The sequence below is a fragment of the Mus pahari genome, chromosome 15, assembly GCF_900095145.1.
Source record: "Mus pahari chromosome 15, PAHARI_EIJ_v1.1, whole genome shotgun sequence".
In the NCBI taxonomy this organism is placed as follows: Eukaryota; Metazoa; Chordata; class Mammalia; order Rodentia; family Muridae; genus Mus; species Mus pahari.
Window position 1 is genome coordinate 52,506,775 of NC_034604.1, and position 13,993 is coordinate 52,520,767.

At 41.5% G+C, this 13,993-nt stretch overlaps 1 protein-coding gene across 1 annotated transcript in view; it reads left to right on the forward strand.

Moving 5' to 3' along the window:
- The first annotated feature begins 246 nt into the window (after positions 1-246).
- The window catches only part of Slc27a6 (solute carrier family 27 member 6), a 53,712-nt gene continuing 39,965 nt past the window's right edge, over positions 247-13,993 (forward strand). Inside the window, exons 1-2 of the mRNA XM_021214954.2 lie at positions 247-974; positions 13,715-13,918. Of these exons, the coding sequence (XP_021070613.1) occupies positions 494-974; positions 13,715-13,918 (685 nt within the window). The 5' untranslated portion in view covers positions 247-493. The remainder of the gene's footprint in view (positions 975-13,714; positions 13,919-13,993) is intronic.

Consider the following 13,993-nt stretch of genomic DNA (forward strand, 5'->3'; position numbering starts at 1 on the left):
AACAGGAAACCGTGGGCTTTCTCAGCCACCCCAGCTCCCAGATCCTGGTGCTCAAAGGAGCAGAGCTTAGCAGGCTTTCCAGAGGCAGCTAGGGGTGCTAAAGACGTTCTCAGCTTGAAGCCCAGGGAGCTGCAAGGAGCCTGTTGGACAGCCCTGGAGGGTGGGTGCACTGAGCTGTGCTGGGCTCCCTTCCAGCGCTGTGAGTGTTGTGAGTACAATCGCTTTTTTTTTTTCTATCTAAGAAGACTCAGGGCTCTGCTCCACAGCTGCCTAGCCCAGTGCCCCAGGGCGTATCACTAGCATTCTGTAGCTTTCTGGGTGAAAACCTTTGATTTCTTTCACGGGATACACAGAGAAATCTTGAGCCAGAACTACAGGTACCAGCCCCTGAGCTTTCAGGACAGGAGTCTCCGGGGTAAAAAAGAGGTGAAACTCTTGGAAAAGAAAGAGACACTGCTAGGACCCATTGGGTCTGCTGGAAGTCTGAGCACCCATGCTCCTGTCATGGCTCACAGGATTTGGGGCTGGACTGCTCTCCCTGTATTTCCTGCAGAAACTCCTGTTCCCGTATTTCTGGGACGATTTGCGGTTCTTGCTGAAGGTGGTGCGCTACGGAATTCAGATGGAGATGTACAAACGGAGGGGGGAGCTGGTCACGGTGCTGGATAAGTTCCTGAGCCATGCCAGGAGGCAACCACAGAAAGCCTTCATCATTTATGAGGGGGACATCTACACCTATGAGAATGTGGACAAGAGGAGTAACAGAGTAGCCCACGCCCTCCTGAACCACTCCTCGCTGAAAAGGGGGGATGTTGTAGCTTTGTTGATGAGCAACGAGCCCGACTTCATTCATGTGTGGTTTGGCCTGGCTAAGCTGGGCTGCGTGGTGGCCTTCCTCAACTCCAACCTTCGCTTCGATTCGCTCCTACACTGCATCAACACCTGTGAACCCACTGCCGTGGTGGTGGGCGGAGGTAGAGTATGGGCCGTGGTCTGCTATGCCCAAAGGGAACCAACCTAGTTCCCGCCCTCCCCTTTCTATCCATACTTCCTGTCTAATACTTTGAGGTGGGTGATAAGGAATGTAAGTTATGCATATGCAATAGTTGTTCCATCCCCATAACCAGTGACTTAGCTCCTCCCACACCTCCTCAATCACTTTGCTGAAGATCAGCATATAGCAGTAGAACTAAAGATCATCTTTATAAAATTTCTGCTTCTTGCCATTTGGGGGGAGGGGTTACTGGTACCCTCAGTCCCTGAAAGAATTCAAGAGAGATAGGGCTGAGTCTGTTATTTTATCAGCCTTAACAAAATGTCTCATGATTAAGAAAGCTATCAAGTTTTTAAGTGTTTCTTTCCCCTTAGTAACTTTATCGAGAATGAGTGCATTTGGGTAACAGAACATTCGAAGGCGAGATTCACACATTCTTATATCCAGTCCTGCACGTAACTGCACGTAACTGCACGTAACTGCGTGCTCTGCAGGCTAGGATTTGACAGAGCAAGGCTGAGCTGTCCATCAGTCAAGAGCAGGCTCTTGGCAGACAATAATCTTTTCCTTTGTTTTACTCCCCCTTCATTTTCTTTCAGTTACATTCTTCCTTCCCTGATGTGAGTTGAGATACCTATTATTACACACATTCACAATGAAAAACATAAATCTCTGGTTTTATTGAGTAATTAACTAAGGAACCAGGGAGGCAAGTTGCTCAGTAAACTGAAATACCTACCATGAGAGTAATTCGGTACAATCTAAAAGGTTTAGACCATTTCTTCTTGCACGGAGCTAAAAATGTCATGCAGATGTCCCTGGTAAAGAGCTTGGTAAAAAATACTTAGGTATCTTAGATTAATTGATACATATCTTCATATAGGATTTCAGAATCCTGCGAGAGTATGGAACATAATCTAATTTCTGCTTCATCGATGACTAAAAACGTAGACATGTCCTGCTTGCTTTTCTCACATATTCACACATAGCTGTGGGCACAAGAAGGGCTGGCCATCAACGCCGTCACTCTTCCTACATCTCTGTGTCCTTCCAGCCTGTCTTGTGGTTCAATCAAGTCAGGAAATATTTATTGTCAAGCACGGGTTTCAGCTAGTTTAGGGGTATAGGAACAGAGAAGCCAAAAGTGTCCCTCGAGTGCTTTTCTCTGCCCTGCGTTCCATTTCACTTTGTAAAGAGGCTTGTTTGCACACTGAGGCTTCAGTGACCTATGATAAGGAGTAGAATCAATGAATCATGCAGAATTTTGACAGTATGGTTACACAGTATTTACCAATGACTACAGCTGTGAATATGGCAGAAAAATAAGCAGTGTTTATTATCTGTGGACATACTCCGACTTTTGTTCATGGCTTACATCACTACACATCATGTAGCGACTATGAATTCCAACTTGTGCTAGAAAACGTTACCTCCCTTCAGAAGAGCAAACTAAGAGGGTTACAGTGTGAGAAGAGTTTTGTGGCCAAGATGCTGAGGTCAGTAAGAGGACCTCCTATAGAATAAAACACAAAGAAGTTCTCCTGAGGGACACGGTACAGGGCACCTCTCAAGTTGGTGTGGTGTGCAGATCTGGCTGTAGCATGCGGTATTGTTTAATCATGTTCAACTCATGGTACAGTTCATATTTTCTAGCTTTTACTCAGTTCTCCAGTAATTAATACATCCCAGCTTCCCCAACTTCCTTTTTAGTGTATAAAAGCTAGGGAGACTGGGGACGTAGCTAAGTCCAGCAAAGTACCATCCAAACACTATCCAAAGTACCATCGCAAGGTTGATCTCCAGAACCCAAATTTAAAAATAAATAAGCAAGCAAGTAAGTAAGTAAGTGAAGCTATGTGTGGTAATCTCAGAGTTGCAAGGCAGAGGTAAGTGGATCCCTAGAGCACACTGCCATTTAGCATAGCCCTACTTGCTGAGTTCCAGGCCAATGAGAGGCTCTATGTCGGAAATTGGTAAGGTGGAACTCAATGGAAGAACACACAAGGCTGACCTCTAATCTTCACACAAGCTCATACACATGTACTTTCACACACACATACAAACACACACACACACACACACACACACACACACACTCATACACATTCATATGCAAAATTGTACATGCACATGAACACACGTATGCATTCACACAACCACACACATTCATATGCAAAAAAATACATGCACATGTACACACACACACACAAGCACACATACAAGCATGCACACACAGACTACTACTTTGGGTTACTGGGATTTTAAGTCAAATACTATGTAGTAGAGTTTTTCAGCAAAATGGTTAACTAGAGAAATTAAGCTTAAGTCACATTAACCATTCATTCTCACATATCTCAAGACACAAATTACATGAATTTTAAAGATGTGATAGTTCTATTTTAATCAATGAATGGGTTAATTTATTAAGAACAGTAAATTGTGTCCCTGTAAATTGTGTGCATTTAAAGTTCTTACTGTGAAACAGTGTATTCTTTTAAGTGACGTTTTAAGCTGCAATGGTGAACAGCATATGAGTAATAATTCAGTGTTTAAATTTCAGAATCCATAGATTCTGGTCAGCCGTTCCTAATGGGAATTCATACAATCCTAGAACAAGTGTACTGAAATGGAGAAATGAGTGGTTTAAACAGAGCCAGGCAGACTTGCAGTTCAGGTACAGTCAACTGCTTTGTAGCTGATGGAATCTGTCGTGAGTGTCACTTTACAAAGCTATAAGATGGCTGGTGGCAATGTCAACTATTTCACAGCCCAGTTCTGAGGATTAAATGATCTGGCTTTTGTGACTTAGGCAAGTGCCTCATAGGTAGTTGCTAGACACTTAGCAATTGAAACTAATTCATGCATCCTACCCCCAAAAGAACTATACGCAGTTTGTTTGAAATTGTATTTTAGAAAAATTACACTTCTAAGTTATGTACAGATTTGTGTGTGTGTGTGTGTGTATGTGTGTGCAAGAGTGCACATGTGGGTGCACATATGTTATGAATACATGTATGTGTGTGCATGTGGGGTCCATAGGACACAACTTGTAGGGTCTTTCTTCACGTTCCTTTTGAGACAGTCTCTCTCACTGGCCTGGACCTCATGGAGTAGATTAGCCTAGCCAGTTGCTAAGCAACAGGGTTCTGCCCATGTCTCTGTCTCCCCAGTGCTGAGATCAGAAATTCAAACTATGACACCCAACTTGTAAAGATGGGGTACTGGGAATCGAACTCAGACTCTGTGCATACTTTACCAAATGACATGTCTGTAGCCCCAGAGGTTATATACGACTTTAAACAAGTTTCATGGGTCAGGTCAGATAATGTTCTTGGTGAAAGGTACAATTTCCACCTTGGCTTAGCTTTCTGACCAACTTCAGGAGGAAGCCAAAGGAAGGGTATTGATTGCTATCAACAAAACTTACTCAGTAATGATGATACCATTTCTCAAGGCTGACTCCTGTAAGGCGTTCCCACTGGCCCCAGAGGCACACGTGGTGATATTAGGCATAGAAATCAAGTACCTCACTTCAGTAGGTTTCACAACCAGGCTCCAAATCCCGGCTTCTGATGTGAGGTCTTTATTTAATCACAGTCCAGCTGTGTGGGGACTGCCAGTTACATAGCACACAGTTATAAAAAAAACTATATATGTCCCGGCTGTATGAAAACATTACACAATGGCATCAAGATACCAGGCTTTGAATACATGCTAATTAGAAAACTGTGCACGATATTATTCTTCCAACAGAGCTAAAGACTCAAAGATACTTGCCAAGGGGTCTCCTAGCTATGACCCGGTCTCAGGTTTCTGGGTCAGGTTAGTGTTCTCTGCTAATCAAAGAATGGAAATGAAAAGACAGGAAAAATCTCAGGCAGGACAGGTGACGACAGCCTGAAGATTCTCAGCACAGCTAACAGAAACTGCTGTTTAAAAAGAGCTTTATCAGGGGAGAGGGAATACTACTCAGAACAAGATAAGAAATGCTGTGGGTCTACCAGATGTCCACGGTTCCCTTGTTACTCACTGCGTGTGTGTTGTTTGCTTTCTCAGTACACTGCCGCTTAAATCACTACAAACAGATAACTTTACAAGTCCCCTGTTGCCCCGTGTCTCCCCTACTTTAAATGTGATAGCGCTTAGTGTGCGAGTTTATTCGAAAAGACTTGAGATTTCTCTTCATGAGAAGTCACGACTTCCATTCACGATTGAGGAGCTAATGGTTCCTGCCCTGCCCTGATGTTATAAGCAATTGCCCTCGGGCTGTGCAGAGGAAATGTTCAGATTAACAACTGAGCTGTTGCAACCCTGCAATTACCCTTTAGCCATAAAGGTAATTATTAAAATACACCAGGAAGAGAGGGAAAGGGCCCCTTTACATTTCATAGAAAATGATATGTACAGAGGTACAGAAAACTACGGAACCCTGTCAACTTTCTTACCTACCTTGTGTCCCTTGATCCCCTCTCACAGGACACAAGGGCATTTTTTTCCAGGACATTGCTGATTTTTTTTTCTTGTATTTATTAGAATGGCTGTTACCACATTCTTAGTTTTCCCCATCTTGGATTTAGCAGGGTCAAGAAAGTTACCTTGCTACAAAAGAAAATAATTTTATTAATTTCAATGTATAGTGTAATTTAAAAAGAAGAAACCTAGACAGAGAAGTGAATGCAACAGAGTGGCTCCTACCCCTCTCTTCTCAACAGAAAGGGGAAAATGACTGACTTAACACATCCTGTGGAGACTGCTGAAGTTGAAAATCATTATAACGAATAAGAATGTAGAAAGGATGCTAATTTGTAGGGGGTGGGAGTGGGGTGGGAGGGGGGTAGGGGTGGGAGTGGGGGTGGAAGGTGAGGGGATAAATGCTGGAGTCCAGTACACCAGGACTAAAACAAGGGCATTAGCTTGGGCAGGCTATCATCTCCTTTTAGACTTTCACTTGCCTTCAGATTCCTTTCATTTCCAAGACAGGAAATAGCACTCACTGCTTATGTGTGCTATGACTTATAATAAATGGAGTTCATGAAAGTGTACATCATTAGCTAATAGATTATTCAGAAGTAGCATAAGTAGCTCATGAATAGCACACATTTCCTTAGAGTTCTGTGATTTATAATAGACAGTGTTCATAAAAGTAGCTGGGCCATTATTTATACCAGAATGAGTTTCTGAGCCTCACAGAAAACACTGGCATCAGATTGTCTGTATAGTACCTTAGGACATGGCTTACTTCAGCATGATTTTCTTAAAAACCGGAGCCTAGCCACGCCTCTATAACAAGGCTCCTGAGCTGCTCTGCACAGAAGAGTGATAAGATCTCTAATCTCACCCTGACTTCTTTATGAATATTGTTTTGCCCTCTGAAGAGAGCAGGTCACATATTTAGAGTTGATTTTCATATTGGGTTTATTGATGCAATGTTTTTGGTGCTGGAAGTCAAACCATGGACCTCACCTCGAGAATTCTATAAAAATGTAAAGGTAAAATACTTATCAATGTATCAGTAAATATTTTACCTTTACATTTTTATTTCATACAAGATTTTATTTATATAAAATACTTGCAAATATATTAATTATATATATGATTTAAAAATATACACACATTATAATATATAATACACACATATATATGTACATATATACATATCATATATATATATATATATATATATATATATAATCAATTGATGCCCTTCTCTCACATGTTAAGCAGGATAACATAAACAGTTTTTGCAACATGCAAAGCACAATTCATATGGCAAGCTGGTGGGACGTGTGAAAATTTTATTATTGACCTTACAGTCGCAGAAACATGACTGAGAGGTGCAATAATGACATAAGAAGGAGTTTGTACTAAGGGTCCCAGAGGCTCATACACAGGAATGTCAGTTACTCATGTTCACACTTGGGGTCCTCCCTAATGCTGGGGCCTTGAATGTGGGAGAAAATTGTGCATGCTTCTTGAAAGACACTGCTGCTGCTGCAAAAAAGCAAGCAAGCAAACAAAACCAATTACCCAAACAAACCAAATGCATTGAGCCTTCTTCTGCACTGGATTTTATTAACCATCCCCGGTGACCTAGCTAACGGATGTTCTCACATACTTCACTTTCAGGATCTGCATCCAGGGTAGGCTCCCAAACACAGATCCCAGCTCCTTTGACCAGAAACCTAGGCAGAGCATATGTGCCTGGCAGGTGCATGAGCAGCAGCAGGAGTAGGCATTGATCACTTTGTTAAGGTGTCTGCGGTACGGCAGGCATCAATGGTCTGTACATTAAGGCATTTAAACAATGTTATTCTAGGAAACATATATTTCCAGCACACAGCCCTGTCTGTAATCCTCGTCCCAGTGGGTCTGAAAGAGCATACTCTTTTGGCCTCCACAGTCACCGAGGGTATACATGGTGCAAAGACTTACACACAGGCAGAACAGCCACAAAATAAACATAATTAAACAGTATTATTTTAAGGCATATGAGTATTCTGAATTCCCTTTCAAAATCAAGCCTCTTTCATGTTGTTAAAATTGACAGTCATAAGTATCTAGTGATTCTGTATCCTTTCTTGTACGATTGATTTTCTTTTGACTTAAGGTTGGGGGTTGGTAAAGCCCAGGCGTATGTGGGTACCCTCAGAGGCCAGAAAGAGGGTGTCAGATCTCTTGGAGCTGGACATGCCAAATGGGTACTGAGAACTGAATTCTGGTCCTCTGGAAGAACAGGAAATCTTAACAATGAAATCTTCTTAACTCCAGTTTCTCTTTCTCCTCACACTGATGCTTCAGGCTTTCATTTCAATGCCCATTATCACATTGAACCATGGTTGAAAGAATTGTATTAGAGAAGTCTGCCTCAGCTGAATCAGCTGAATTTTAAGGATGTGAAATTTTAAGGATTTTTTTTAATTTGCTTACTTCCTTTATTCTTGTAAACATTACTACTTTTTGTAAACCCTCACTATTCCCTAGACTCTAGTCTCAATTAAGATTTGGTTCCCAATCATAATGGAACTCCGTGCTTACATTCCAATCCATCAAGAAGTTACAGAAATTTAGCCGTTGGCTTATAATTCCAGATGGCCGATTTGAAATTATGAAAACCACAATAAGTAGTTGAAGGAATCAATAAGTTCATATGCCAGAAAGAACAGATCTAGAGCTATTGTTTTGAAAGGCTTGCTCCTTTATGCCGTCTTTCTGTATCCGTCTTGTCTTTCCTTCCAGCCATCCTTGTGGGGTTTTGCTTCTGGCCAAAAGCAGTCTGCACACAGCAGGATGTGGTGTAACTGCATGCACGAACCAGAACTGAGCATTCTCCTTGGGGTCTTACATCTTGCTGTGATAGAAATAAAGATTAATCAGGCACTTAAAGTCCCGACCCCAAGTTCCCTGTTGAAATGGCACCCCGTTAGTTATGTGTTTGTTTTGAGTTTCTTACAAATTCTATTTATGGATTATTTGGTGCCACTTGACTCATTTTTATTAATTTAATTGAAAAAGTCTTTCTCGTAGAATATATTTCATTCATGTTTTCCCCTCTCCCTCAGATCCTCCTGACCTGCTTAACTTTATGTTTTCCAACTTTATGTTCTCTGTTTTCTCTTTCTCAAACAACAACAAAGAAAACTACAACACACACACACACACACACACACACACACACACACACACGCCCCAAACACAAAAAAGAAAATCAAAACAAACAAGCAAAAGACAAAAGAGGGAGAGAGAAAAAAACAGCAAAATGAAACTTTTGAAAAATCCACAAAATACTACTGAGTTTTTTTGTTTGTTTGTTTTTTGGTTTTTGGGTTTTTGTTTGTTTTTGTTTGTTTCTGTTGGCCAATCACTTCTGGTCATGAGGCTCGCCCTGAAGTGTGGTTGTCAGACCCAATGAGACTCCACTGGGATAAAATGACCTCCCCTTTGCCAACAAACATCAACTGGAGATAGCTTCCTAGTTAGACCTAAGACCCTGCGGCTACCTCCTAGTCTCAGTGCTAGGACCCCTTAGCTGAACCTGGACGAGGTCCTGTGCATGCTCATAGTATCTGTAAGTTCTTACGTGCATCAGTCCTGTTGTGCCTGGAAGACACCTCTTGCTTGGAGTCATCCATCACTTCTGGCTTTTATAATCTTTCTGCCTCCTCCTCCATGGAGATCCCTGGGAGCTGGAGGGAAGGATGTGATGAAGACGTTTCATTTAGGACCGAGGGCTTCAAGGTCTTTCACTCCGAACTTTGTCCAGTGTTGGGTCTCTGTGTTCATTCCCATCCACTGTAAGAAGCCTCTCTAATGTGGGCTGAGCAAGGCACTCACTAGGAGTATAGGAGAATGTTGTTAGGAGTCATTTTATTCCTTTAGCAGAATAATAATATTCGGTCTTCCCCTAATAGGGTCCAGGACCTATCTAGCTTCAGGTTCTTGGCTACTTTAGCAATGAGAGGTATGGGTTCAATCTCAATGAGCAGGCCTTAAATCCTATTTTTTAAATGGTTGTTAATATATATATATATATATATATATATATATATATATATATATATCTTCCATGGTGGTAGATTTTCAGATGGCTTTGAGTTTTATCTGTATCTCCCCATATTCCTTTGTTTACCCTTCACTCCCATATTCTTCCTTATTTAGTATTCCTACTCTAGATTCCTCTTGTCTCTCCATAACACTAATTTTATGTTGCCTTCCACCGAGACATTCTTTCCTCTCCTCTGGTCCCTTACTAGCTACCTAACCTCTGCGCTTGTCTGGTTTAAATCACACATTGTGAAAGCTTAAAAACTAACATACACACAAAAGAGAGAGCATAGAATATTTGTTATTTGGGCTCTGGGTTACCTCATTCAGGATAACCCCACCTCCTCCAGTTCCATCCATTTAAAGATGAATTTTTATAATTTTTTTTCCCTGTGAATAGTATTCCATTGAGTAAATGCAGCACATTCTCATTATCCATTCATGGGTTGATGGACATCCGGGCCATTTCTAAGTTTTGGCTATTAGGAATAGGTCAGTAATGAACACGGTTGAGCAAGCGTCTCTGTAGTAAGGATATAGAGCCCTTTGGGCATATGCTCAAGGGTGGTATAGCTGGGTCTTGGGGTAGTTCTACCCCCAGCTCCCTGAGAAACTGTGACATGGATTTCCACAGTGGTACACAAGTTGGCGCCACTACTCGCAATGATTGAGTGCTCCCCTAGCCAACAGCGTCACCTGTAGGAGCTGCCCTTTGTTTTATTGATCTTGGCCATTCTGATTGGGATTAGTGTTTTAATCTGTGTTTTCCTGATGGCTGAGGAAGTTGGACATTTCATTAAGTGTTTCCCAGCCATTCATGTTTCATCTTTTCAGATCTCTCTTCTCCATTCTAAGTTCCATTTTTAAATTGTGTTATCTATTTTCTTGATGTTCAGGATCTTTTGTTTAAAGTTCTTTATATGTTCTAGATACTACTCCCATTGTATGTATAATCGATGAAAAAAATAATCTTTTCCCTTTTTGAAGGCTGCTGCTTTGACAGAATGGTAGGGTCCTTTGCCATAAAGAAGCTTCTTTGCTTTATGAGGTCATACTTACTACGTGTTAGTGACTATGGTGTCCTGTACTATCCTGCTTTAGAAAGTCCCTTCCTGTACCATGAATCTCTGCCTACCTTTCACTTTCTCTTTATCACGTTCAGGGTATCTGGATCTATGTGGAAGGTCTTGATCCATTTGGAGTAGAGTTTTCTACAGGACACACACACACACACACACACACACACACACAGGATTCCCAGAACTGGTTCCCAGTCTCAGCAATTGAGAGTCTGGGTTCTGGAAAAGAGCCCCTGCCCCAGTGAACCATGACATTCAGTCACCCTAGTGGGGTGATGATAGCTGTAACAAATGCTCCCCAAATCCCACCCAAACCAGCCAGGGCAGAGGACCACATTTCCTAGTAACTGTCTTCACATGGTGTCTGCATGATTGACACCAGATCATCCTTCATGCTTCATATTCTCATTCCTGAAAATGTGTCACATAGTACTATCGATTCAGACTCAAAACAAGATAGACTTTGTGATTATGTTTCAAGTTTAAGTTTAAGAATTAAATAACATATAGTTGTTTTTTATGTACAGACCAAAAAAGCATATAATCTAGAGCATCTGAACAGGGTCTATTGTATATTAAATTACAACATTCTTAAGCACTGTGGTTTTTAAAGATTTTTTTAAAAGCATGTATATTTTTGTGTGTCTCTGTGTTGGGGTACGTGCATGTGAATAGAAGTGCCCAAAGATACCAGAAGAGGGCCTCTGACCTTAGGAGCTGGGTTATAGGTCATTGGGAACCTCCTGATGTGGGTGCTAGAAACTGAACTCAGGTCTTCTGCAGGAACAATGGAAAAACTTACCCTCTGAGCCCACTCTCTCTAGGCCAAGTCATTGATTTCTTTTGTGACGCATATATAGTTTTAGAATTATTTAATTTCAGCTTGATTACCTGTTGCACTGGGCACCATTTTGAGACCTTGTTTTATTAATTTTCTAAAGATGCTGTGATAAATAAAGTACGCTTAACTGGGAGTTTAAAATAAGAGAAATGTATTCTGCCCAGTTCTGGAGGCTAATGGTCTAAAGCAAAGGAATTGTCAGAGTCATATTTGCAGAAAAGTAAAGAAAGAATCTTTCTTCATCTCATCTGATTCTGGTTTCGTCAATTGCAGAAGGCCAGTGGGTATCATCACATAGCACTACCAAAGACGTTGCAGCAGATGCTAAATTAAAATACAGCATGAAGAAGTTCCTCACACCTTGGAAATGAATAGCATATCATAGAAATATTGAAAAAAAACCTAGCAGCTATAATAAATGTAAAACTTTTACTCTTGGAGATCCATGTTAAACTATGGAAATACAGTAAAAGGAATGTAATGTAATTTCTATGTTCTGGGGGTAAAAAGGTTGTCCTTATTTTAAAAGTTTTAACTAACTTAGTCCCACCTCACCCCTACCATTGTTTTTTGTATTCTTAATGCTGGAAAAGAGTTTCTTAAAAACAGTATCCTGATTCCATTCCAGTCCCCTGACATGCGGACCTTTGAACTCACTACTCTCCAAGGCTTTCCAAGGGTGGAGACATGAACTCTCAGGATCATCTGTTCCTCTTGTCTGCTTGACTTTGGTTCTGTCCTTGGCTTTAAACCTCAGGCTGCTCTGGAGATTCTGGTCATTACACCACACTCAGCTCTCACATTGCTTTCTGCATGAAGGACCTTGATAGTTTTCTGGAAGCTAGCCTTCCTTTTTCACCCCCCTCTGCTCTGAGGGTTTGCAACTTGACTTATCAGTGGTACCAAGAACAGGCCTCTTTCTAAATCCACTTAACTCTTGGCTTCCAATGGGCCTTAAGACCACAGTGATCCTATGACTTCCAGAGCAGCCAAGCGATTTACCCAAATGTGTTTTTATTAAGGTTGAACAATTAAGCACCCAGATGTGCTCCCAGGACAATTAACTACAAAGTTGTAGTTAAAAGAAAATATCTAGCACAGTATCCTAAATTTAGATTTGAAGAGAATCTGGAAAGTAGGACTCATCCCACTGGGTGAGAATTAGACCAGACCACAATTTGGAGACAGATTTGAAGCAAGTTTAATTAAATGTTGGGCTCAGGCCAGTTCCATTCCCGGATTTCAAGAAAATGGCAAAGAGTCATGTTTTGCTTAGGCTTTAAAAGCAAAACCATAGGGCCACTGTATTTCCCATTTGGTTGTACCAGGGGCAAGCATATATCCTGACATATTTCTTCCTGCCTACAACCAAACAGGGGTAGGCATGTACCCTGATGTGTTTCCTGCCCTCTTACCTCCAGCCTATATGTTATCAAGGATATCTGGCTCAGCTGGGTCAAATTTGTTTAGGGGAACAAAAACATGTGGCTTGCTATCTCCTCCAAACAATAGTCTCTGGTATTTCAGGAAGTGTCAGTCTTTGGGCAAGTGAGGCTAGCTTACAGGTTAACTTTGACCCTTACAGTAGTTTTACTTTGAAACTGAAAAAAATTATCATTTTAGTAATAAGTCTTTTAGACTATGTAAGGCAGCTGTAAAGAGACATAAGGCAGGAAGAAGCAAGGTTTGTTCTGGTTTTAGGTGAGACAATGATTCTTCATGATGGGGGCACTTGTACAGATGCTCAAAATGTCTACAGAAGAAGATGGGATCTGGCCCCTTGTAAGGACAGAAACTACCACACCACAGTCCCTCTCTTCCAGATCTGATTGGCCTGGCCAAAGGAAGCTGGGAAGTATAATTTTTTAGCAGAAAACTATCAAAATGGCCACCATTTATGTGAATCTGCTTTGTGTTGTTCAGTCGGATGGTGACAGAATGGTTGTTTCGGTTACTCCTGTTGAAATATAGCCACGAAGCCTGGGATGGTGGCTCATGCGTATAATCACTGGATTTTGCAAACTGAGGCGGGAGATTACAAATTCAAGGACAGACTAGACAGATTAGGGAGGCATGCCACAAAACAAAACAAATTTTCTCAAACCAAATATAAGCATAAAATAGCCTTGATGTCACTCGATCAGACAGAGGACACACTTTGTTTCCATTTTATCTCTGTCCTAACACAGGAGGGAAACCCAACGTCAAACATTTGAGATTTGAGTTTGTTGACCTATTTCTAAATCTTTTGCTCCTCAGATTTGCTTGGAAGCATAGAAGAAATTCTCCCCAGCCTCCCAAAACATGTCAGAGTTTGGGGAATGAAGGATGCTGTTCCAGAAGGTATAGTTTCACTCCAAGAAAAGCTGAGTCTTGCCTCTGATGAGCCAGTACCACCAAGCCATCACGTCACCTCAAGCCTCAAGTCTACTTGCCTCTACATTTTTACCTCTGGAACAACGGGTATGTTCCCTCTCCCTCTCCCCCTCCCCCTCTCCTTCTCCCCCTCTCCCTCTCCTCTCCCCCTCCTCCCTCTCC